The 21,521-nt window shown below is 53.2% G+C and overlaps 1 protein-coding gene across 2 annotated transcripts in view; it reads left to right on the plus strand.

Annotated features, from left to right (window-relative positions):
• The first annotated feature begins 219 nt into the window (after positions 1-219).
• The window catches only part of NTRK3 (neurotrophic receptor tyrosine kinase 3), a 207,081-nt gene continuing 185,779 nt past the window's right edge, over positions 220-21,521 (plus strand). For both annotated transcript variants that reach the window (XM_083870824.1, XM_083870825.1), the window contains exon 1: positions 220-816. In XM_083870824.1, the coding sequence (XP_083726950.1) occupies positions 569-816 (248 nt within the window). In that variant the 5' untranslated portion in view covers positions 220-568. The remainder of the gene's footprint in view (positions 817-21,521) is intronic.

Consider the following 21,521-nt stretch of genomic DNA (forward strand, 5'->3'; position numbering starts at 1 on the left):
CTTTTTGTGCCCGCCGCAGCAGGGCTGGCCAGGCCGGGGGAGGGAAGAGATGGGAAGGGGAGATCGCCCCCTCCTCTCCCTCTGTCTGTTTTTTTTGCAGGTGTGTCAATTTTAATTCTGCCCAGTAGGTGGGACTTGGTGACTTTCGCACCGTTTTTGTTATTTATTTATTTTTCCCGGCTGCTTCTCTCTCTCTCCCTCCCTCCCTCCCCTCCCATCCCTCCCTCCCCAGCCTCCCGTTGCGATCCTCCGGAGCGGCTGCGGGAGCGGCGGGCGGCCGGGCCGGCATGCATCCATCCCCGCCCGCGGCCGCGGCCGCTGCCCTAGCGGGAATTACAGCCTCTCCCAGCCAGCTGCCAGCATGATTTCATCTGCTGGAGGATTTTTGCAGCTGATCGCTTGAGGTTTTGTTGTTGTTGTTTTGGTTTTTTTTTTTTTTTTTTTGGCTTTTTTTTTTTTTTTCTTTTTCCTCCCTCTGTCTTTGTTTCCTTCCCCCTTTTTCCCCCCCTTCCCCTCCCTCCATCCCCCCTTTCCTCCTCCTCCTCTTTTTTAGAAGCAGCAATCGGAGATGGATGTCTCTCTTTGCCCTACCAAGTGCACTTTCTGGAGGGTATTTTTGCTCTGGAGCATTTGGGGAGACTATCTGCTTTCGGTGCTGGCTTGCCCTGCTAATTGTCTTTGCAGCAAGACAGACATCAATTGCAAGAAGCCGGATGATGGGAACCTCTTCCCTCTCTTGGAAGGGCAGGATTCAGGCAGCAGCAATGGCAACACGAGCATCAATATCACGGACATCTCAAGGAACATCACTTCCATGTAAGTGGGGGTCCCCCAGGGCTCCCCCTCCCTCCCTCCCGCGGCAGGGTGCGGGCTGGGCTGGGCTGCCCGTGCGGGGCTCAGGTGCCCCCGGCATCGCTGCACTGTCTGGGCTCAGCCCCACTCCCCGGGCAGAGGATGCAGATCTGGCTTTTCCTTTACCCCATCCTCCCCCTGCCAAGAAAAACCCCCCATAAAAAGCCCAGCAACAGTTTGGCCAAGGCTTAAGAGGAATAAAGTAAATGAGATCTGATTCCTTAGCAGGAGAAGAGAGCAGCAGGCAAAGATGCTAAAGCTGCTGCTTCCTTTAACTGTTTGCTTCTGCAAGGGGAACGGGGACGCCACAGCCACACACCGCCACATATTTACCCAAATTGGGCAAGAAAAGCAAGTTCTGAGCTGTTTTTTCTTTCTTGAGACTTTGTATCCAGTTAAAATGTCATAATTTTTTACATCCCCGCATCAGAAAATGCTCCCTTCCCTGCCCTGGCTGAGTGTATCTGGGGATCTGTGGTTTCGCATTTTTAAGAGGAGGAAAAAAAAAAATAAGACAGCGAGATGTCCCTTAAGTAGCTTATTTGATTCACATTGTTATAATTTTGTAACTCGTCGTGGTGCCGCGATAGGATTTGTGCGTTTTGGGTTCGGGGTGGTGGCGGTGGGGAGAAGCATCGGAGCAGCGAGATATTTTTAGTTGAGCACTTTGCGTTTGTTTGCATGCTTGTTTATCTGGAAAATCAACTTGAAGTTGCATTATCCTTGTTTGGAGAGGCAGTTAGCAAAGCCCATGTTAATCTCATCAGTGTGGAGTCGAGAAAGGAATATATTTCCTTCTCCTGAATCCATCATGCTCTGTGTGTGTGTGAAAAAAAAAAAAAAAAAATTCCTCATTGCTTCCAATCTCTGCTCTTTATTTTCCAGTACATTTTTGGGTGAGATGAACTCTGAGCCATTTCATTATTCTAATGCTAATTGAAATGTGAGCATTTAGGGAAATGTAGCCCCCAGAGCAAGTTGCCAGTGGGAGTTGAGCAGAGAAGAGGTGGAATCCTTTATTCTGGCAGTTAAATGCAGCAAGGTTTGAAATGAGTAATGGAGGGTTATTTATTTATTTATTTATTTATTCACCTCGATGGCACGGTTGCATGGAGGGAGAGGGCTCTGGGTCTCTTCCTGAGGCTGTTTTATTTGGTCACAGTGCAATTGCAGCAGAGCCATGGAGTAATTGCAGTGCCTCTTTCGCAGCTCTGCTCATCACCTTTGCTGGGTAAAGATGACGGGAGCTGCTTTCCCCGCTTGCTTACAGGTTCCTGCGGTGCCCAAGCAGGTTTTCAGCAGGTCACTGACCCTGAATCCCCAGCCCTGCCTTCCCCTTGCCAGAAAACCTCCATAAAAAACAGCAGGAACGGGGAAAGTAAATGGGGGGAGCTAATGCAACACTCCACTTCCAATTGCCCCATATTTATCCTGCGTCGTGGTGCTGGAGTGTTTTCCCTGTGATGCTGGAGGGATGAGGGTGATGCTGGGGAAGTCGGAGAAACTCGTGATTTTTTTTTCCCTGTGCTCGCTGTTTGTTGTGGTTTAGTTTTAACCCTTCGAGGGCCAGGGAGCAACAGGAAAGGCTGGGAAGGGTTTGGAAGGCACCAGCGTGAGCGACTGTGCGTTGTCAGATGCACAGACATCTGAACTGCTGTGAGAGGTAGTATTACACGAGTGCTTTGTGCCCAGAAAATGTCTTTACTGCTTTGAAAATGAAAAATGCTGATAAGCAGTCCGTAAAAAGGAATGGAAAAAAAAAACCCAAACCAAATGGACAACTCCAGAAACAGATATTGGGTATTTTTTTTTGGAAAGGAGCTTCTCTTAAGTTGGGGAAGGAGAAGAAGGTGCCAGTTTTTGCTGGAATTCATATTCCTCTCTGCTTCACACTGAGCAAAGCATATTCCTTCACCCCATGCATCGCTGCTGGACCTGTGCCTCCCTTTTTGGGCTTGGGAGGGCTGGGGCACAGGGCTGGGGTGAACCCCAAAATGCTCTCAGGGGCTGAGTGAGCACGAATGAAAACTTTCCACAAGGCTCTGTGCTTACTGGGAAGGTAGTGGTGGTTTATAGGGGATGCTTATGGGAGCAAAGGGTTGATTTTTACTTCCCAGCAAAGGGGTCACTGCTGGGAGCCAGAGTTGAACCACATTCATGCTCTTGTGTGGGAGGCATCAGGTCCTGCACCCTTCCAGGCTGATGTCAGGCCTCTCCTTGCCAGCCCTGACATCATGGGCACTGAGGTGAGGGTGCCTAGAAGCCCAGCCTGGTCATCGCTGAATCACTGCTGGCATGTGAGGCTGATTCAGCTGGGCAAGGAGCAGTGTTTTCCCCCTGCCTGCCATGCTCACCGGGGACTTGGCCTCGTTAGGCAGCTTGTGGGCAGCCAGTGGGCAAAAGCACCTTCTGCCATGGGCTGAGGGCGAGCAGGGGAGGCTCAGTCCTGTCCCAGTGGCTGAGGGACAGGATGCAGTGCCACAGCTGGAACCTCCCCACAGGCCCTGGGGAAGGTGGTGGTCGCTGCTCCATCTTGTTGCTGGTGAAAAAGCAAATGGAGTGTGGGGTGGTGAAACAACCCTGCGACCAGGCAGAGCCTTATTCACGTCCAAAAGAGAGCTCAGCTTCCAAATCAGGGCTTGAATGTTGCTGATGAAAGACTGCCAGAGTACGTTCAGAGAGCTGGCTTTAAAAAACAGTATGAGCCATCTTGGAGGGCTTGTCCATGTTACCCCCTTGAGCTGGGGCAAGACCCCTCCATGCCAGCCCACCCCAACCCAGCACTGGGGGCTGAGCCATCAGGAGCTTTGGGTTATATCACTTCTCAGTGTCTGATGAGACCCTGTGAGGTGAGCACAACAGAAGAGGAACAGGGGACCCCCAGCCTGTAGTGCTGCCCAAGGAGGATGGTGGGGCAGGCCAGCCCTGTGTGGCAGCCCACCATTGAGCCTCTTGTTGCACCCTTCAGAGGAATGGCCTTGCTTCAGCTGCTGGTGCTTCTGGCTTCCCACACATCCTCCTTTTGGTAAAAGCCAGGGTTGGGTGGCTCCTGCCCTGGCTGGGCTGAAGGGGACAGTAACACACAACCTTATTGCAAATCCAGGTGGTGATAGGTCAGTCTGAGGCAGGGGAAAGGCAGGAAGCTCCTGCCCTGAGATGGATGAGGGGTAACTTGTGTTGGCTGGTGTCCCTCTGCCCTTTCCCAGCATGCCCAGAAACTTACCTGATTTTGGGTTGCAACCCTGCACACAGATCCATGTGAGAGCTGCCAGAGAGCCAGCTTGGACCTGGCTGACATGGCTCCACTTTGGAGTCCTGATCTGTACTTCCCCCTTCCAATTTAGGGGAGAGCACCAAGGGGTTGGGATATGTCCATGCCATCCCTTTTCCTGTCCACCTGGGTGGCCTTTGCTGTGTTCCCAGCTAGGTGTGACTTACAGAGATGCTCCAGCTTCCCTCAAACCCATCCTCACCCCTGTGACATGTGGCTTTACCCATTGCCAGACCAGATGCCCCGGCAGAACTTTGATCCTGGAGCTCCTGTGGCACAGAACCCCTTCCTCCCCCTCGTGCTGAGCATCCGGCGTGTTTGTCACCGCGGGTCCCCGGCCCCGGCCCTGCGGGGGGGACAGGCTGGCAGAGCACACGGGGCTGGCCTGGGCTGCCTTGTGCCGGGGTGACAGCGGGCTCGGTGTGCCAGGGGCGGCCGGGCAGGGGACTCACCCCGCTGGCAGCGTGGGCAGCGCCTGCGTGCGCCGGCACCGTGCGTGGGGAAGGACAGACGGAGGAGTTTGCCATCTGGGCCTCCCTACTTCTCAGCTGTTGCTATGGCACTGCGGAGATGCTGCTAGGCAGGCGGTGGTGGCCCTGTGTGTGTCACCCCTGGGCTCCCTCGAGGTAGGGAGATGTCCTCGGTATAGAAAGGCTCTCTCTTTACCCGGCCTCACCAGGGGAGAACGGGGGCTCTTATGGTGAAATAGGCTGGATGGGTGGATAATCTGTGTAGCTTGTAGCTTCTCTCAGCAAGGTGAGATGGATTCAGAGGAGGTGGCTCACTGTGGAGCTCAATGGGATGCAGGATTTTTGGGTCTCACTGGCAGGGGCAAGAAGAGGCATCTTGCCCTCCTCCATAGACAAGAAGAGCACCTTCATCCTTCCCTCTCAGGCTGTCCCAGCAGCCCATGACAGCATCCTCTCCGTGCCGTGGGCCTGGTCGGGGGTGGGAGAGCCACGTCAGCGCTGGGAGCTGTGGGGGGAGCGGCAGCCCCCACTCGCTGCGCGGGAGCTGGAGCATGTGGAGAGGGGGAGAGCGAGGGGGTGCTCACAGCAGCACCAGCAGCACCCCTTCCCTGCTGGTGTGGGGAGAGCTGAGGCACAGGGAGTGCCCGTGTCTGGGAAGGAGGCGAGAAAGAAAGGGCAGGGCTCCTCCTGGAAGGGCTGGAGGGAGCGGAACTTGCTTTGGTGACCCAAACAGCCAATGAGAAAGGCTGCTGTGATGCTCAAATTATTGACTGCTCTGCTTCAGACAACAGGCACAAAGTTTTCTCCTCTCTGTGAATCAGACACGTTGTGCCCAGTGTGCCTTGTGTACTACGACTCTCCAGAGATGAAAGGCTCTGCATTCCCAAAGCCTCCCATCTCCTGGTCCCAGAGGCTTTGGCTGCTCCAGAGATGATCAAAAAGGTCTCTAATTCAATCCATCTTGGATTTGCTCTTGTTCATGCAGAGCATCTATCCTGAAGGATGTTAGGAAGGGGGAGGTGGGTGCAGCACCAAGTTTTGAGGACAGAAAAAGGATGCAGAGATATTTGGGATGAAGAGTTGGGCTAAGATACATGGTCTTGATGCTCTAGAGGTGATTTAAGCCAGGAGCACTGGTCTGTATCCTCTCCCTTTCCTGTGGGCTGGCTGTTGGCTCCTTGCCCTGCTCTTACTGTCCTTCTCTCTGCTGACCAGCCCTGGAGAGAGGCACTTTCTGGGCACAGGTGATGTCAGGTATTTCTTCAGGAAGAAGACAGTTTTGGTGCCTGCTAGCACTTCTCAGACTTTTTCTGAGCCAAACATGGGGACTGAGCTGCTGGACTGGCAGGAGGAGCTGGTGGCCCAGATGGTTTCAGGGTGCATATGACATCTCTCAAGTCCTCATGTCCTGCAGGTTTTGGGGTGGTCTAAATCAGTTTTGGCTGATGCCTTGTCTCCTTATAATTGGAGAGGTGAGATAGAGGTGTTTCAAGTCTAGGGCAGATGTTTAATGGGAGGAAGAAAAGACTGAGGAAGGAGCTGCCTTGTTGTCCTTGGAGACTCAGAGAGGTGTTGCCCCTGTCTAAGGGCTTTTGCAGGGCTCAGGGAAAGCTTTCTGGGTCTGCTTTATGTTGTTAGCTCACATCTGTGAAGCAAAGCATCTTCATGTGCTTCTGCATGAGGCTGCTCGAGGTCTCCCACAGCCCTGTGACCATCCATGCACCCAGCAATGCTGGGCCCTCTCAGTGAACCCCTCAAAAATCCCTGAGGTGTCCCATGGGCTCACCTTTGGGGAGCCCTGCAGGTAGATTGAGCTTGGTGATGCTTCCCAGTGCCACCCTGGCACACTGGCTTGTCCTGCTCAGGGAAGAGCCACTGTTTAGTGTTATCCAGGAATTTATGGCTGGATTTGGTGCATCCCATTTAGGGAGCTGCTGACAAGTGGGATATAAACCAAGCCCTAAGCCTGCCAGCCTTCCAAAGTGAGTGTTACTAGTGCTTGTAACTCGGAGTGTTATTAGCAGGCACTGTGGAATGGCAGTAGTTCAGTGTTTCCTGCAGAGGGGGTTTCGACGGGTTGTGTCGGTGTTTCCTAAGCAGGTGTGTTTGACAGCAGCCTGTGGGCTCTGCTCTCCCCCAAATCCTCTTGCTCTGCCCTCTGCACCGAGGGGGGCACAGCAAGGCTGCCGTCCAGGAGGTGCTGAGGGTGAGTTCCTTGCACTTTGTGCCGTGACTGGATATCGCAGCACTTTGTGCCCACACGAGGAGATGGGGACCCGCAGCTCGCTCACCTCAGTGGTTCTCCAGGTCCCTGAGCATCACACACGCAGCACCAACACCACGGGGCTGTCCCCGCCATCCCCCAAAGAGGAGAAGCTCCGGGTGGAGGCTGTTGGTGCAGGAGCGCTGACAAAAAGCAGTTCCACATTCCCGGCTGAGCCTCCACCCTGTGCCCCGCCGGAGCCCCGCTCAGCCCCGGCTCCTCTGCCCGGCGCATCCCGGCTCATCCTCTCCGCTATTCCCGTCTGAAGGCGGCTGTGCCGCTAGAGGGCAAGCGGCAGCGGCAGACAGCCCGGCTCCAGGATGCGGGATGCGGGATGCGGGGTGCAGGATGCGGGATGTGGGATGCGGGGTGCAGGATGCGGGATGCGGGATGCAGGATGCGCGGGCACGGCCGCTCGGAGCCGCACCGGGGCTGCGGAGGCTGCGGGGGCTGCGAGGGCTCGGGGACCGGGTCACCGCCTTCTCGCTGTCACACTGAAAGGCCTTTGCTCTGGGTGCCCGTGCTGCCGGACCCCTCTTGGGCTCTCAGGTGCTCCCTAACCCGGCATCCCCATCCCTGTGTGGGCACTCGCTGGTGTTGGATGGTCCCCTGGAGCCGAGTGTGTGGCTGGGTCATGGCTTTGTTCTCTGTGCTGTTCCGTGGGCATGTGGCCAGTGCATCCCCAGCTCACAGCTGTACCCGCAGCTCTTCCACCAGGGCTGTAAGGTACAGCCCCAGCCTGGCTGTGAATTGAGGTGATTTGCAGCTTTTTGGACGGTACTGACCCGGCCAAAGCAGGGGCAGTGAGGGGGTGTTGCTGGGCCTGGTCGGGGTCATGACCTGCCCTCTGTGAGCAGCTTCTGGCTGTGAGCCTGCAGGGAAGCCTCTGATAGGTCTGTCCATTTTACTGATGGGGAAGCTGAGGCACAGAGCAGAGGTGGAGCTGCCCTGCGAGGAGCAGAGTGAGGATGGAGATCCTGTAGCTCAGCACTGGCCAGGGTTTAGGGAGAGGCCAAGCATGGAGGGAGGGATAAACAAGGCTGTTCTATTGGTCCTGTTGGGTTTAGCAGACATGAGAGAAGTCCATGGAGAAATCCTGGAGGTAGAGACAAGAGGGCACAGACTGAAAGCTGTCTCTGAGGGCCTCAGAGTAGGTAAAATGTTCTTTGCTCCTTTGATTAAACCTCTGCTGCAGAGGCTGGATGGAGATCAGAGAGCTAAAGAGACTACATGTCCTTCTCTAAGGGAGGAAGGCTGAGAAGAGTCTGGTGTGAGACAGAGCAAGGGTGAGTGAGGGCAGGAATCTGGCCTTGACCCTGTAACATCCTCCATGTTTTCCCTGACAGCTGGGCCAAAGTGGGGCTGGTTATTTCCTTGCTGGCTATTGCCAAGAGCTGCCAGCATGATGGAAAGGCTGTGACACCCTGTGGTCCTGGAATGCAACAGCAAATGGACCCTCAGCATCATGGCAGAGGCAACATTTGGGGGTCTGTATGTTGGGGATTGGGTGATGGATCATGAGTTAGAGCCATGATACTGCTCAGGGCCTGGGCTTCACTTCAGTTGAAGAAAGGAGGATTAAAATCTCTCTGGAGTCCCCTTGGAACACTGCACTGGAATCAGTGCCCAGCTCATAGGGCTCCTCCACCAGCCCTGCTGTGCTGTGTCCTTGGGTATCTCTATCCTCCATGTACTACCCGATTTCCAGACCTCGAGGAACTGGGGAACTTCCCTTGTTCCCCCCTGTGTGAGGCCTGGCTTGCCTGGAAGGGTGGCATTGGGAAAATATGTGCTGTATTTTTAGCTTGTTTTCATGTGCTGTAGCAGGAGAAGCCAGAGCTGTGTGTACAGCCAGCTTCCCTCCAGCTGCCACACAGTGCTTTGGTGTGGTGGATAATGGAGCCTGGTAGTGACTGTGCCCTTCCTGTACCTGCATGTGACATCATCCCCAGCTTCAGTCTGCCTAAATAAAACCTGTCTTTTTAATTAAAAAACAGAATTCCCAGCAGTGGAGCAGAGAGGTCAGGAAGGATTCCCAAGTGAGTTTGATGGCACGTGTGTAACTCAGGGTGCTTATTCTTGACTACAGTCCTTGTTGAAGTGCCAACTAAATAGTCCTGGGATCCCAGGGAAGGATGCAGGGAGAGGCTGATTCCAAGTGCTGTCCCCCATGCAGCCTCTTGTCTGCAGCTCTCCTACAGCTCTGTGCTGGGCTCAGTTGTGCTGGGAAGGGGACAGGGCACTGGTGCCTTTGCTGGCAGCTCTGCGCTGTCCCTGAAGGACTGAGAAATGAGTAGGAGCAGATGTGAGCATGGTGAAGCCCCCATCCTTCTGGGTTGTGCAAGGCTGTCCCTTAACTAGTTCTCACCATGAGGTTCCCACTAGGAAATGTTCATGTGGAAATGCTCAAACAGATGCTGGGAATCTGAGCTGCTGAGGACCCTGTGTGCTCAGGGTTTTGCCAGGATAAATTAGGAATATGAATGCTCAGCTGAGCTGCAGAAATGCCAGGCTCTAACTCCTGACCCTGCCAGGACATGAAACCACATGGGGGAGATCTTGGGTGCCTGCAGCTGCTGACTTTCCTTCTGCTCCTGGAGCAGCTCTGGCCTCATCCCCCATCCCATGCTCTCCATGGAAATGCTGTGCAGTGACCTGGGCTGGGAACAAGGAGTCCTGGCTCTTCAGTTTGTGGTCCAGCTGTGCAAATGCTCCCTTGTGCTGCCTGCCCTCCTCCTGCCTGCTCCTAACCCAGACAGGCAAGGCCATCTTGGGCATCCCTTATGTCCCTCCCAGTACAGATGGGATTGCCTGTGGGGAGCTCTCTGACTTCGGTGGCTGGAAAAATCTCTCTTGTCCACAAAATTCTTTCCTCCATGATGTGGATGAATGTTCTTGGGGCAGTGAGGTGGATCCTGGCTTTGTCTATCACATGTCTTGCCTGTGCTCTCTCAGACAGAATATAATCCCAGGAAAAGTAAGGTGAAAGCCCCTGAGTCACTTGGTGAGCAGCCTGTGGAGCAAGCAAAGTTCAGTGGGACACAGGGTCAAGGATGGTGTGAGTTCCCAGCTCCATGGCCTACTGAGAGCATCCTTTTCTCCTGGGGCTCTCTTTGTGCCGGTTTAGAGAGGCTGAATCTTACTGGGGACTGTTTCCTCTCTTGAGCCTCACATGGGTTCTAGACACATCAGTGCTTCCATCCTCACAGGCTGTCCCAGACTCTGCAGGGGAGAGGGCAGTGTACCGTGGAGCTAAATCAGCATCAGAGCAGCTCACTTGGGAAGGGTTGTGCCCCTCATTTTAGGTCGGGGCAGATGCTGAAGGGTGTCCTTGGGCACATCAAAGCAAAGCCTGAGCCCGAGGAGTGCATGGAGGGCATCTGCACAGTGCAGGGATGATGGCTGGGCAGGGAGGGGCAACAAGGAGCCCTGCAGGGCTGGCACCGTGGGGGTTAATGGCAAGGTACAGGATATAGCTGGAGAGGCAGAGCCTAAGGAGGCTGAAGATATATCGAGTGGAAGAGCTGAGCTGTGGATGTTGGGAGATGTTGGGGCTGTGTGTGAGGGAGGCAGCAGTCGCTGCTCCTTGCAAGATGCTGCATGTTGGTTTTGAGACGAGGAGCTGGAACAGGGATGCTCTCAGGTAGGAAGCTGTGTGGGTTCCCTCTCCTGGCTCTGGGCAGTTGGGAGGGATGTGAGTGTCTGCAGCTGGTGGCTGGAGCAGCCCTGGCTGCTGGCGTGTGATGGGCTGTGGTGCTGTGTGTTGGTGTCTGTGTGCCCCCAGCACTGTGTGGCTACATCCTCCAGCACAAGCCCTTGGCTCCTGGCTTGTAGCTGAGATCCCATCCCAGGGCTGAGAGGAACCACTGTGGGCACCCCTGCCTGGAAATCCTCCTCTCTGTGCCTTGTCCTGCCCGTGCTCCCCTCCAGGGCTGGGTGGCTGAGGTGTCTGATGCTCCCAGCCTGGTGCTGCCAATAAGCCCTTCCTTCCAAGAGGGATGGTGGCGGGATTCTCATGCCCCAGGCTTGTCTCCAGCCCCAGGCAGACTGCCCAGCACCCAGCATGTTCTGACCCCAAGGGAAGGATCCCTGCCTTCCAAAAGAAGATTTATTTATTCGGAGGCTTAATTAACATCTTTAAATATTAAATAGTAAACAAACTGCGTCTAGTGGGATCAACATTTACAAGCAGGGATTTTTATTTTTTTTTTCTCCTCTCTGGGACATGCACTTGTTTTTTAAGTGTTTGAGTGTTTGGGGAGGAGCAGCTGTGTGTGGGCTCTGGTTGATGGGTGAGGGATGGACCCGCAGTGCTTCTGGTGAAGGAGGGGGAGAAGACAGGGAGGAAGGGGCAGGAGGGCTTGGGAAAAATGCGACAGAGGAGCAGGGGTGTGTGCCTGGAGCATTGATGTTGGGGAATTGCAGAGCCAAGTGCTGGATTTTGGCATTTCCCACAGGATGTGTCATTCCCTCCTGCCCCAAGCAGGTGGAAGGGGACGGGGAGGAGATGGAGGCTCCTGCCTCGGCAGAGCTAATTACAATCAAAAGGTGGTGGTCCCTGCAAGGGGAGGTGGTTTGCAGATGATCTGCATCCTATTATCTCTGCAAATGGAGGCCTGCCTGGTAGTAGATTACACTGGGGGTTATTTATTGGCAAAGCACTGTACAGTTTTAATTTTTCCTTTTTGCTTATTCAGGCTTTAGCTCCAGAGGAAAATAGCCTGGGGTGGCTTTGAAATGGATTCTCTCTGCCCCATTAACTTATTCAGTGAGTTTAATGGGCCTTTTTTTCTCTGAGCCTTGAAGCCATCATTAAAAGGCAGAGATTTATAAAAGCAAAGATACTCCTGAGCTTTAGTCAAACTTTGGGGGGGCGGGAGGGGGGCAATGGTGTTGCTGCTGTCTGTGGTTCTGGTGATGATGTGAGTTACTATTGTTCCTCTCTGGAAGTTTTACACGGATAAGGGGACCAGCTTGTTTGGGATGCTGCCCATGTATCTCTGCTGAGGATCTGTGGGATCAGCTGGGCTGCGAGTGAGTCCCCACGTGCAAACGATGGGATCTTATCTGAGCTCCTACACACTGGGATATTGCCCGGTGTGACCTATCTGGGCTGAAAAGCTGCATCTCTCCAGGCTGAGAGGAACTCCTCTTGTTTCATCTAGGCTGCTCACAACTTTATTTTCACCTCTTTTATGCCATGCAGGGGCTGGGCAGTGCTCTATGCTTTCATGGGTGTCTGTGGTCAGTGCTTGGAGTTGTTCCCCTCCACCCCTCTCTCTGCTAGTGGCGTGAGTCTAATTGCACCCCTGTGCTGAGCAGCCCAGTGCTGCAAAGAGGTTGGGGTTTGCAATCCTGCAGGGATTGCACTTGTTTAGCATGTGGCCTCATGTATCTGTTACAAAATAGAGGAGTGTCTGGAGAATGAGACTGAGATGAAATATCTGAGTGAATTCTCCCATTTTTTGGCTCTTCTAGGATCAATGTCTCCACTTTTTGTGGTGCAAGCCTCTTTTTGGGGAGTAAATGTAGGAGCATGCAAGGTGTGGGTTGGCATGTCACCTGGGGACACCCTCCTGCTGGCATGGCTGAAGCTTTGCTCCCCAGGCCATGATGTGCTGCAAATGTCACTTCTGGAGGGGCAGCCTGTGCCTTGTACCACTGACAGGAAGCAATGGCAGGGAAGAGCTGGGGGGCAGCAGGATGTGTGTCCTGGCTCACTCCTGGACATTAAGTTGAGCTGTCACCTCCTGGGCTGGCAGAGACCAGCCGTGTTGTGCTTCAAAGTGGTGATGTCACGACATAGTGGACTTGCTTTGCTGGGACAACTTCTCCTGTGTATGTCTTTCCTTTTCTTGCCTCACGTGCAGTGTGAGCAGGCCAGGTGTAACCCTTGTGTCTCTGTGCCCAGCCTGGCACCTGCCAGCTCAGGACTGGGAGATTTGTGGTATCTGGAAACCCAAACATGCTGAACACTCCTCACATTTTGTGTTGTATGCTTGAAGAGTGCATCCCTCACTAGCCCTGCTGCAATTCAGGAGTGGGGGCAAGATGCTGTGGAACAGGGAAAGAGCCTGGTTGCCCAAGGAGATGTGCTCAGGGTGACACGTGTGGGGCTGACCTCAATCCCTGGCTCCTGCTGGGTGCCAGAAGCAGCTGGAAAATGGGACTGGAGGGTGGGTGAAGTGACTGGTGTGTGTCTGTGCTGGTGGCCCTGGGATGCAGGGACAGCAGACCATGACCCTGCCTGCCTGTCACCAGCCTGGCAGCTCTGTCCCGGCAGCAGGAGGAGCCTTGGCAGGGAGAGAAACCAGGGAGGGACTGTGGGGCTTGCCAGGAGGAAGGAAGGGCCCCCAGCTCTAGGAGGAGATGTCTGAGGGTTTGTTTGTAGCCTCCCTGGAGGCACCGACCACCAAGGCTGCCCTTGGAACACTGCCCTGGGGCAGTGGTGGGACAAGGACACACTGGAATGACCCAGAGGCTGTTGTGGCCAAGCAGAAAGCAGCTGCAGTGTGCAGCCATGCTGGGATAGGGCTGGTTCCCCATGATGGCCTGTCTGTGACCTCCAGAACAAGGGGGAGGCTGCTTGGAGCTCCATCAGCTCCCACATCCCTCCCCAGGTCATGGCGGTCAGGGGAAGGAGATGCTCATTTCCTAATAAAGGCCCATAAAATGCACTTCTCCCCTGCCCCTGTAAATCCTTGCCTCTCCTGTGCTACCTGCTGTGTAAATTGCTGCTGACCCTGTAAATCACCCTCTGCTTTGCTCTGCCTCCCCTGAATCCAGCCCTTCCTTGTAAATCCTCTGTCCCCATTAGTTTTCCGCTGCCGACCCCCTTGCTCTGCCCATGCTGTAAATCCTGAGCCTTGGTGAGGCTGGGGGAATGGATGGGCTGATGGAGGGCAGCTGTCCCAGAATGGGTCCATCTTTCCCACCAGCTCTTTGCCAGTGGGAGCTGGTGGAGGACATTTTGCCTGGCTGCCTGCAGGAAGGTCATCCTTGCGCAGCAAGCAGGGCTGGGCTGTCATCTTCAGCTGGGCTGCAGCCAGCTGGCTGTAAACTGGAGGGTGTTGGTATCCCAGCCCTCAGCAGGGCTCCTGGGGATGGCTGCTCCCCCAGGACACGTTTCTGAGATGTAAAAATAGCTGGAGTGAAGAGAAAATATCCTTTTATCCTTTGAGTGCTTGGGGTCATGCCATAGCTCAGCTTCACATGCCCCTGTGTAAGCTCCCTTCAGTGGGCACTGAAGGAGCTGTGGGCAGCGAGGTCCCTTGTGAAATGGAGAATTGTCATCTGGGCTTCTGCTGGATGCTGGTGCCCCGTTTCTGAGTCTTGAGTTGCTGAGATGACCATGCTGTGTCTTTTTTTCCCCCTGAAAAAGCATGTAGGAGCTCAGGCAAAATGTCTGTCAGAGACCTGACCTGATGGAGGTGTGGGAAGCCAAACAACAGCTCAGTGCCATGACCAGGGTGTGTTAGGATGTGCCAGGGGAGGTGTCAGTGTCTGTGGGAAAGGCTGTGTCTGGAGCTCATGGCTTGTCCTCGGCACAGGCTGGAAGTGCTGCTGCTCTGCTGTGCCTGGCTGGGGTGTCCCCAGGGTGTGCAGGCAGCTGGCACCCAGGCAGGTTCATTTGGTGCACAGATTACTGAGTCTTTCTAAACTCTGGTGAGCAGACACTGCAACACAGCTGCCTTTTTCCTTCTCATGAGCAGGAGTGAGTGATAGCCCGAAATGCAGGAGCAGCTCTGCCCTGCTCCCATGGAGGTCAGTGGGGTACAGAGCAGTGGGTGAACAGTCAGAGTTGGGATGGTGTCACCCATGGGAGTGTTTTGGGATGGTGCTGTCTGCAAAGCTGCTCTGTGAACACAGGATTTAGAGGGTTCTGCTTGGCTCACTGGGGAGGAAAAAGTTGCAAGAGATCTGAGTGCCTTGTGATGTGGCTTTCTGAGTACCTCAGTCCTCAAGGTATGAGTGGGAATTTGGGGTTCCAGCCCAGAGCAGGAGAGAGCAGCCTTTCCTGACCTTTCTCTGCAAGTCCCAGGCCCGGAGGAGCTCCTCAGCTGCTTGAATGGTTCAGGGTTTGGTTTACAGAACTGCTGGCCCTGACCCAGCATGGACTATGTGTGTCCCCTGGAAAGGCACCGACCTGTGTCACTTGTGGCTCAAATCTCCCTGATCACCCTGAGTGTGGCTGCCAGAAAATTTGCAAGAAAAATGTGGAGATGCTCAGCATGGCTGAGTCAGGCATTAATATTAACTGTTGGTGGTGCTCTGCAATGGACCTGGGCTTGACCCAGCTGGGTGTTTCCTTTAGACCTTTCTCCCGCTGCCAAACTTTTTTTTTTTTTTTTTTTTTAATTTGTTTTTCTCCAGTGCCTTATGTCTGAGCTGTGTATTAACACTGGGCTTATGATGCTGCCGTGCTCTGCCTTTGGGAGGAGGAGATAATGTGCTCGATGGGAGCACAGGGATGCTAAACAGCAGTGGGAAAGGCAGGGGGCAGCGGAGGAGAGCAGAGGCAGATTTTCAAAATCCATATAAATAGCAAAAATAAATTTCCAGCAAACGCTTCCAGTCCTGCAGTATTAAGAAAGTGAAGCACTAGAGGATAAGGAAAGCATGAGCAATAACAGCAGGGATTTAGAAAGAATAAATCTTGCCAGACAAACCTGATTGCTTTTTCTTTTTGATGGAATCACAAAATTAGTGGCTGAGCAGAACGTGGAAATCCTAATATATTTGGATTTAGCAAAGCATTTGATATAGTGTCTCACCAAATCTTACTCTCAAAATTAGTTCAGTTTGCCTTGGATAGGACACTGCCAAATGGACTGAGAACTGGCTTAGGGCCCTAAACTAATAGTGATGGGCTGTGTTTGGGGAGAGGGGGAGCTGTGGGAGCAGAGCTACAACCTGGCTATTCTCACTGAAAAAAATGCAAAGCAAAACAACAGAAAACCCCAAAATAATAATTAAAAAACCCCACCAGGAATGTGGTCTGAGTTTAAGGCATCTTATTATGGGAATATTGACAAATTGGAGAGAGTTCAGAAGCAAAGAGAGCAGAGAAAAAAGGCATCAGAGGGGTTGGATTACCCGCGGAGGGAGGCTGAGAAATCCCAGGGCTGGAAGCATTTCAGGGAGGAGCAGGTGGAGGCCAGTGGGGCTGGGATGGACATTTGGGACCTGGCAGGGAGCAGCACCTCAGTGCCTTCGCCCCCACACAGCAGCAGAGCCTGGCTGAGCTCCCATTTCACGGCCCTTTCCAGATATGATCGGATCAGCAGGGAGAATATTCACCGTGACTGTCAGAAAGAACATCCCTGGCTGGGGGAGCTGGGCACGTTTCCTCAGGGAAAATCTTGAGCCTTGGAACATGCACGAGGAGATGGCTCTGGGTGATTTGTGTCAGTAGATGGGGATTTTTTTTCCTGGATTGTGGACTTGGATGGGAAGCTGAGAGTTGATTGTGGCTGCTTTGAGGTGCTGCCTCCTGTGATATTTATCTGCACTTCACAGGCATTTATTTATCATTGGGAAAACTGCTGGTGGAAGCTGGAATGCAGATGTGTCCCCCAATCCCTTCATGTTTAAACCTTCTGGAAAGGCGATGACCCTCTGGTCACTTTGCAGAGGAAGGACAGGACAGCTTGATGCTAGGCACAGGATTTTGTGTGAGGACTTGTCTGTAGAAACAGGGAAGGATGAGTTTTTCCAGGAGGTTCATCCATGAAGCTGTCCAGCATGCTGAGCTCTAGGAGTACTTCAGCACTCAGCTGGGGCCTGGGAGGGATGCTGAGTGTGTGGAAACTCTTGGTATAACTGCAAGGTTCCCACAAGATGAGGAAACCCCTGGCTGTCAGCAATGGCTGGTTTGGATCACGTAGGTGCTACCAGTACTATTGTCCCCCACTGCCAGTGGGATGGCTTGGTTGAGCCAGGCTTTTCTGCTTGCCTTTTAAAGCAAATCTGTGCCTTTTGATACAACTGAAAAGAAATTTTTGGTATGGTTAATGTTGCTTGCTAGAGGGAATGTTGCCTTGCATAGGGAACAGCCACCCTTGTGAGTCAGTGTGGTGGAGCAGGAATTGGGTGGGATGAACCAGAGCTGGGGAGAAAGCCATGGAGCAGAGCTTCCGTGAAGGGCTCCTAGAAGATGGGGTGGCCTTGTGTTGGTGTCCGGGGTGGCCTTGTGTTGGTGTCCTGGTCTCCCTGTGAGACCACAGGGTTTCTCCAGCCCTGCATGGCCCTTCAAGATCTCCCCTGCTTTGCATTTCTCCCTGCCCAGAGCTGAGCCTGCTGGGATGGGGCTGAACCAGGCAAAGTTTGGGAGGTATTTTTAGCTGTTCTAATTGTGGCAAATAAATGCCATTCTTACTTGTTGGGATTGAGCTATGGCTAAATCACAACTAGTTCTAATGATGATAATTACCGGATTTCAATATTTATAGAAACGGGTGCTTCCTTCATATTGGCAGATGCTGCTGTGCTCTCACCTTCACAGATCGAAACCTTGGCTCATTACCACTGCACCTATTTACTTATTTGCACATCTTTTAACCCACAGATGACAACACATGAGACATCTGAAAAGATTGGGCCCAGTGCAGACACTGTAGTCTTTGGGTAGAAGCTGTGGGATGAATGAGGAAGCTCCTCCTGAGGACCTCTAGGTTGGGTTCTTGCTTTTTGGGGACTCACAAGAGGTGTTCTCAGGGCTGCAAGCTTGCCTGGTCCTGCCAGGTATTAGGCCTGAAGAGGTGGCTGTGGCTGTGCATATTTTTGCCTGTGTTAGGGCTGTGGATGCTGCCTGGGGTTCCTGTGTGCACTAGCACACGTACATGCTGTAACTGGGACAGAGCTGAAAGCTGAGGCTACAAAAACAGCTCCAGTCCTGTAATGCTGGACTTGGAGGAGCTCATGGAAAAGGCTCTGGGAGGTTCCTGCCTACAGCAGCAGCAGCTTCTGGATGTCTTGATTTAGCAACATTGTTCTCCAGTCTGGACCTACAGAAGGGTGGGCACCTTTAGGAGCAAATGAGTGCAGAGCCATGAGCTTGGGTGGCACATGTGCCATCCCCTGAGCCTGGGATGAAGATGCAGATCTCTTTGGGCTGTGTCAAACCAGCCCTGTGTGGGTGATTGCTGCCAGCACATCCTCACTGGTACCCAGCCCCGTACACCCATCAGGTCTGAGACTCCCTCCTTGAGCAAGGTGTAGAAAAGATTCACTTATTCAATTTGCTATCTCTCCAGTGCCACATAAGCTGTATTGATAAATTAATCTTATATTGTTGTGACTAAACAGCCCTGCAATTTTTTACACTGTGCAGTCTAATCTGTCTTGACAGCTGTATCATTAGTTTATATTTGTTGTAATCTTATTCACTGTGCTGGCTGTGGGGAGTTTTTATTTGAGGTGCTGTGCTGCTATGCAGGCAATGGGTACAGCTCTCTGCTGGGCATCTCAGGGTGCTGTGGAGTGCAACTAGAGTGTACCCAGGCAGCCACTCAGGAGTCAGCCCCAAATTCTGCTCTGCTGCCTAATAACAGAATCTTCCTGGTAGCAGCATCCACAGGCCTGACTGGGCCTCACCAAAGCATCCCTGCTGCTGAGGTTTTGATGGGGACCTCCAGGTTGGGGTAAAGATGGAGAAAATGTGGCTGTTGGAGGAACTGGATCTTAAGGGATCCTGAAAATTCTGCTGTGTGATGAGAGATAAGTTGTTTACTTGGTTTGTGGTTTTATTTGCCATGAAACAGGATGGTCCCTGTTTGTTGCTGAGGTTACCTCTGGGTCACAGGGCATAAAGGGACTCTGGGATTTGGTCCTGCAAAGTCTGTCACCCAGGGTTGTGGAGATGTTGCAGAAGGGCTGGTGATGTGTGCTGGCACAGTGTTGTGAGTTGGAGGTGACAGTGGCACAGAGTCACGGGGTGTCTGGCTGCTCCCCTGGCTTCAGCCTGGTTTTGCTGTCCTTGATCCAAGCAGAGATGATTCAGGTCTCTGTTGATTTTGTGGAGTCCCTTTGCTTTGCAGGCAGCTTTGTGTGCATGTTCTTTCAATAACATCTCCTCAAAAATGTGGAGCAAACTGTTTAGTGTTGGTGCAATGAGACTTCTGCCAGCAAGGAGCAAGAGAAACTGCATACCCTGGGCAAGGGATGGAGAAGGGGAGATATTTTGCCTGCTGTTTTCTGCTTTGTCTTGAGCTTGCTGAATTTGGGTGAGAAAGAACAGCTACTGGAGTGCAAGTTTCTATTATTTGCAGGATCTCAGACCAGGCATGGATGGTTCAGCAACAGCTCAAGCCCAAACTTCTCTCTTGAGTGCATTTCTTTGGGAGAGCATTTGGGATCTGGCAAGGTGCTCCCAAAGCAGGTGTGCAGATGTGCATCTTGCAGCCTGACAGTGCAAATTGTTCTTTAGTCCTTTGAACAGGGTCATGCACCTGTAACACAGGGTCCAGCAGTACTCTGTGCTGTGCTCAGATCCACCCTGGGACCAGGAATGTGTGAGTCTAATGGATGTGCCAGCTCCTGGTGCTGTGCTGGTGCTGCCTGTGTGATTCTCCCTTTGCAGGCAGGCCTGGGAGCAGAGGGTGGGATGTGCTGGGTGACAGCTCCAGCAGCTTTGTGTGGGACTGGTGGGGGAGGATGGTAAAACTCAGTGAGATCTGTGTGGTGACATCAGCTTTGAGGGCAGGAAAATTCCCTGCTCCAGGAGACAAATGCTTGGGAAAACATCTGTAACCTGCTCGTTGCCAAGCTTGCAGTGATGATGTGAAAGGGGTTTCACATGTGCTTGTCCACCATGAGTGCTGGTGGGAGTCTGGCAGTGTAACAGCCCACCATGCAGCTTGGAAGCTCCTTGTTCTAGCCCAGGTTGCATCAGAGTTAAACTGCCATTAGTGATGAGATCTCTGCTTGGGAATGGCTGGGGACAGCCCTGGTAGTGGCTGAAACCTTGGTTTGCATTCTGCAGCTAGGAGAGCCTCCTGCTGTCATTTGTCATGGGCTGCAGCTGGTGATGAGGTGACAGATGCCAGCGGGTTGAATACAGATACTCAGCATGGCCAGAGGCAGGAGGTGCCCACACTGTTGGTAGAGGCATTACACTCTCCCTCTCTCCCAGCTGGGTGGGGTGATGGCAGTGGGGGTCCCTGGCACTTACCCTAAAATCTGGGGTTGATGACAGCTGCAGTACATCTGCCAGCACGGCAGTGGCACCTCCCAGTGCAGGGAGAGTTGCTGGCCTGCTGTCCACTCCCGTGGAGAAGATGCATTTCCCACTCAGCTGGTCTCTGGTGCCTGGGGACCTTACTCCAAGCTCCAGTGGTGAAGGATAATCCATTGTCTGCAAGGACTCTGCCAGTGTTTTCAGCAAGGAGTTGACTTGTGGTGTCAAACCTGAATGTTGTGCAGTCACAGCTCTCAGGTGGGAGGGGATGACTTGGTGTGTGAGGTGGGTCCACTGGAGCACGCAGCAATTGCCCAACCTTCTGCTCTCTTTGCCACATGGAAAAGATTTCTGTTCTGCCTTCCAGCCCTCTTCACAGAGCTTGATGGTTGCTGTTCCTGCCCTGCTTGCTGATCAGCTTCATGTCAATGCTGGGAGTGCAGAGCGGGCAGGAGAAGCCTCCCTGGAGGCTGCATTGGTGGCAGGGTCAGTGATAAAGCTCAGTTCTGCTCTTGCTACTTTGTCTGTATCCACCTCCTGCTCCAAGTGGGGCAAATTGCAGCTTTTCACTGTTTATAACCCTCTCATCCCTTAGCCAGTGTGAGAGTGTCTCAATTATCATTTTAACCTGTTTATCCCTGGGTGAATTGCAAGTCCCTGCTCTTGACTCCCAGATGGGTCTTACTCATCCCTCACTGCCAAGCATTGCTTTAAGCTCAAGGTATTCCCTGTGCAACTTAGAGTAACCTCCAGTGCTGCCAGCTCCTAGGGACTGGTGTCAACTGGGATCCACAGGGAGTTTTGGCCAGTAGTGCTATGCTCCACCCATACTGATGAGACTATTTCCATAGCAACCACGGGATTTTTCAAAGGGGAGTTAAGGCAAAGATGTGAAAAGCCAAAGCCAATGCAGCTTAGAATCGCCATGGGTAGAATCTGTTGGTCAGTGTTTGAGGTGAGGGGACTTCAGGAGATCTTGTATTGTCTCCCACTCAGAGGTTTTCTGGCTCAGTGAGTTTGTATGGGACCTCATGGGCCAGGCAGCCCAAAATGTGGAAAGGGGAGCTGGTGCTTGCATTGCACAGTTGGGGAAGGTTGGGATGCCCTCATGGGACAGCTCTGTCAGGGCTTTGGGGCTGGGAAGGGGCAGCAGTGTGCCTGGATGGCTGTGTGGAGGCCACATGTGCTGCTGCTCTCAGGGGAGCCATGCAGGATGTTGCAGCTGCTGATGCACAGAGTCATTTCCCAAGCTGGTGGCATCACTGTGCTCACTGTCAGCAAGGTGATTTCAGCAGTGCTGGGGGCTATGCCAGCTCAGCTTGGAGTCAGGAATGTCTTACAGCTTTTCCTGCTAGGGTCCAGAGTCCTGGGGAGGGAGCTACAGCTTGTGGCCTTGGAGCATCCCAATGCTGCTTTGGCTCTAGGCTCTGCCCTCCCCTCTGTCATTATCCATCTTCCTTCACTTCTGTCTCCTGCCCTCACTGAGAG

Source organism: Zosterops lateralis (assembly GCF_965231275.1).
Source record: "Zosterops lateralis genome assembly, chromosome: 13".
In the NCBI taxonomy this organism is placed as follows: domain Eukaryota; kingdom Metazoa; phylum Chordata; class Aves; order Passeriformes; family Zosteropidae; genus Zosterops; species Zosterops lateralis.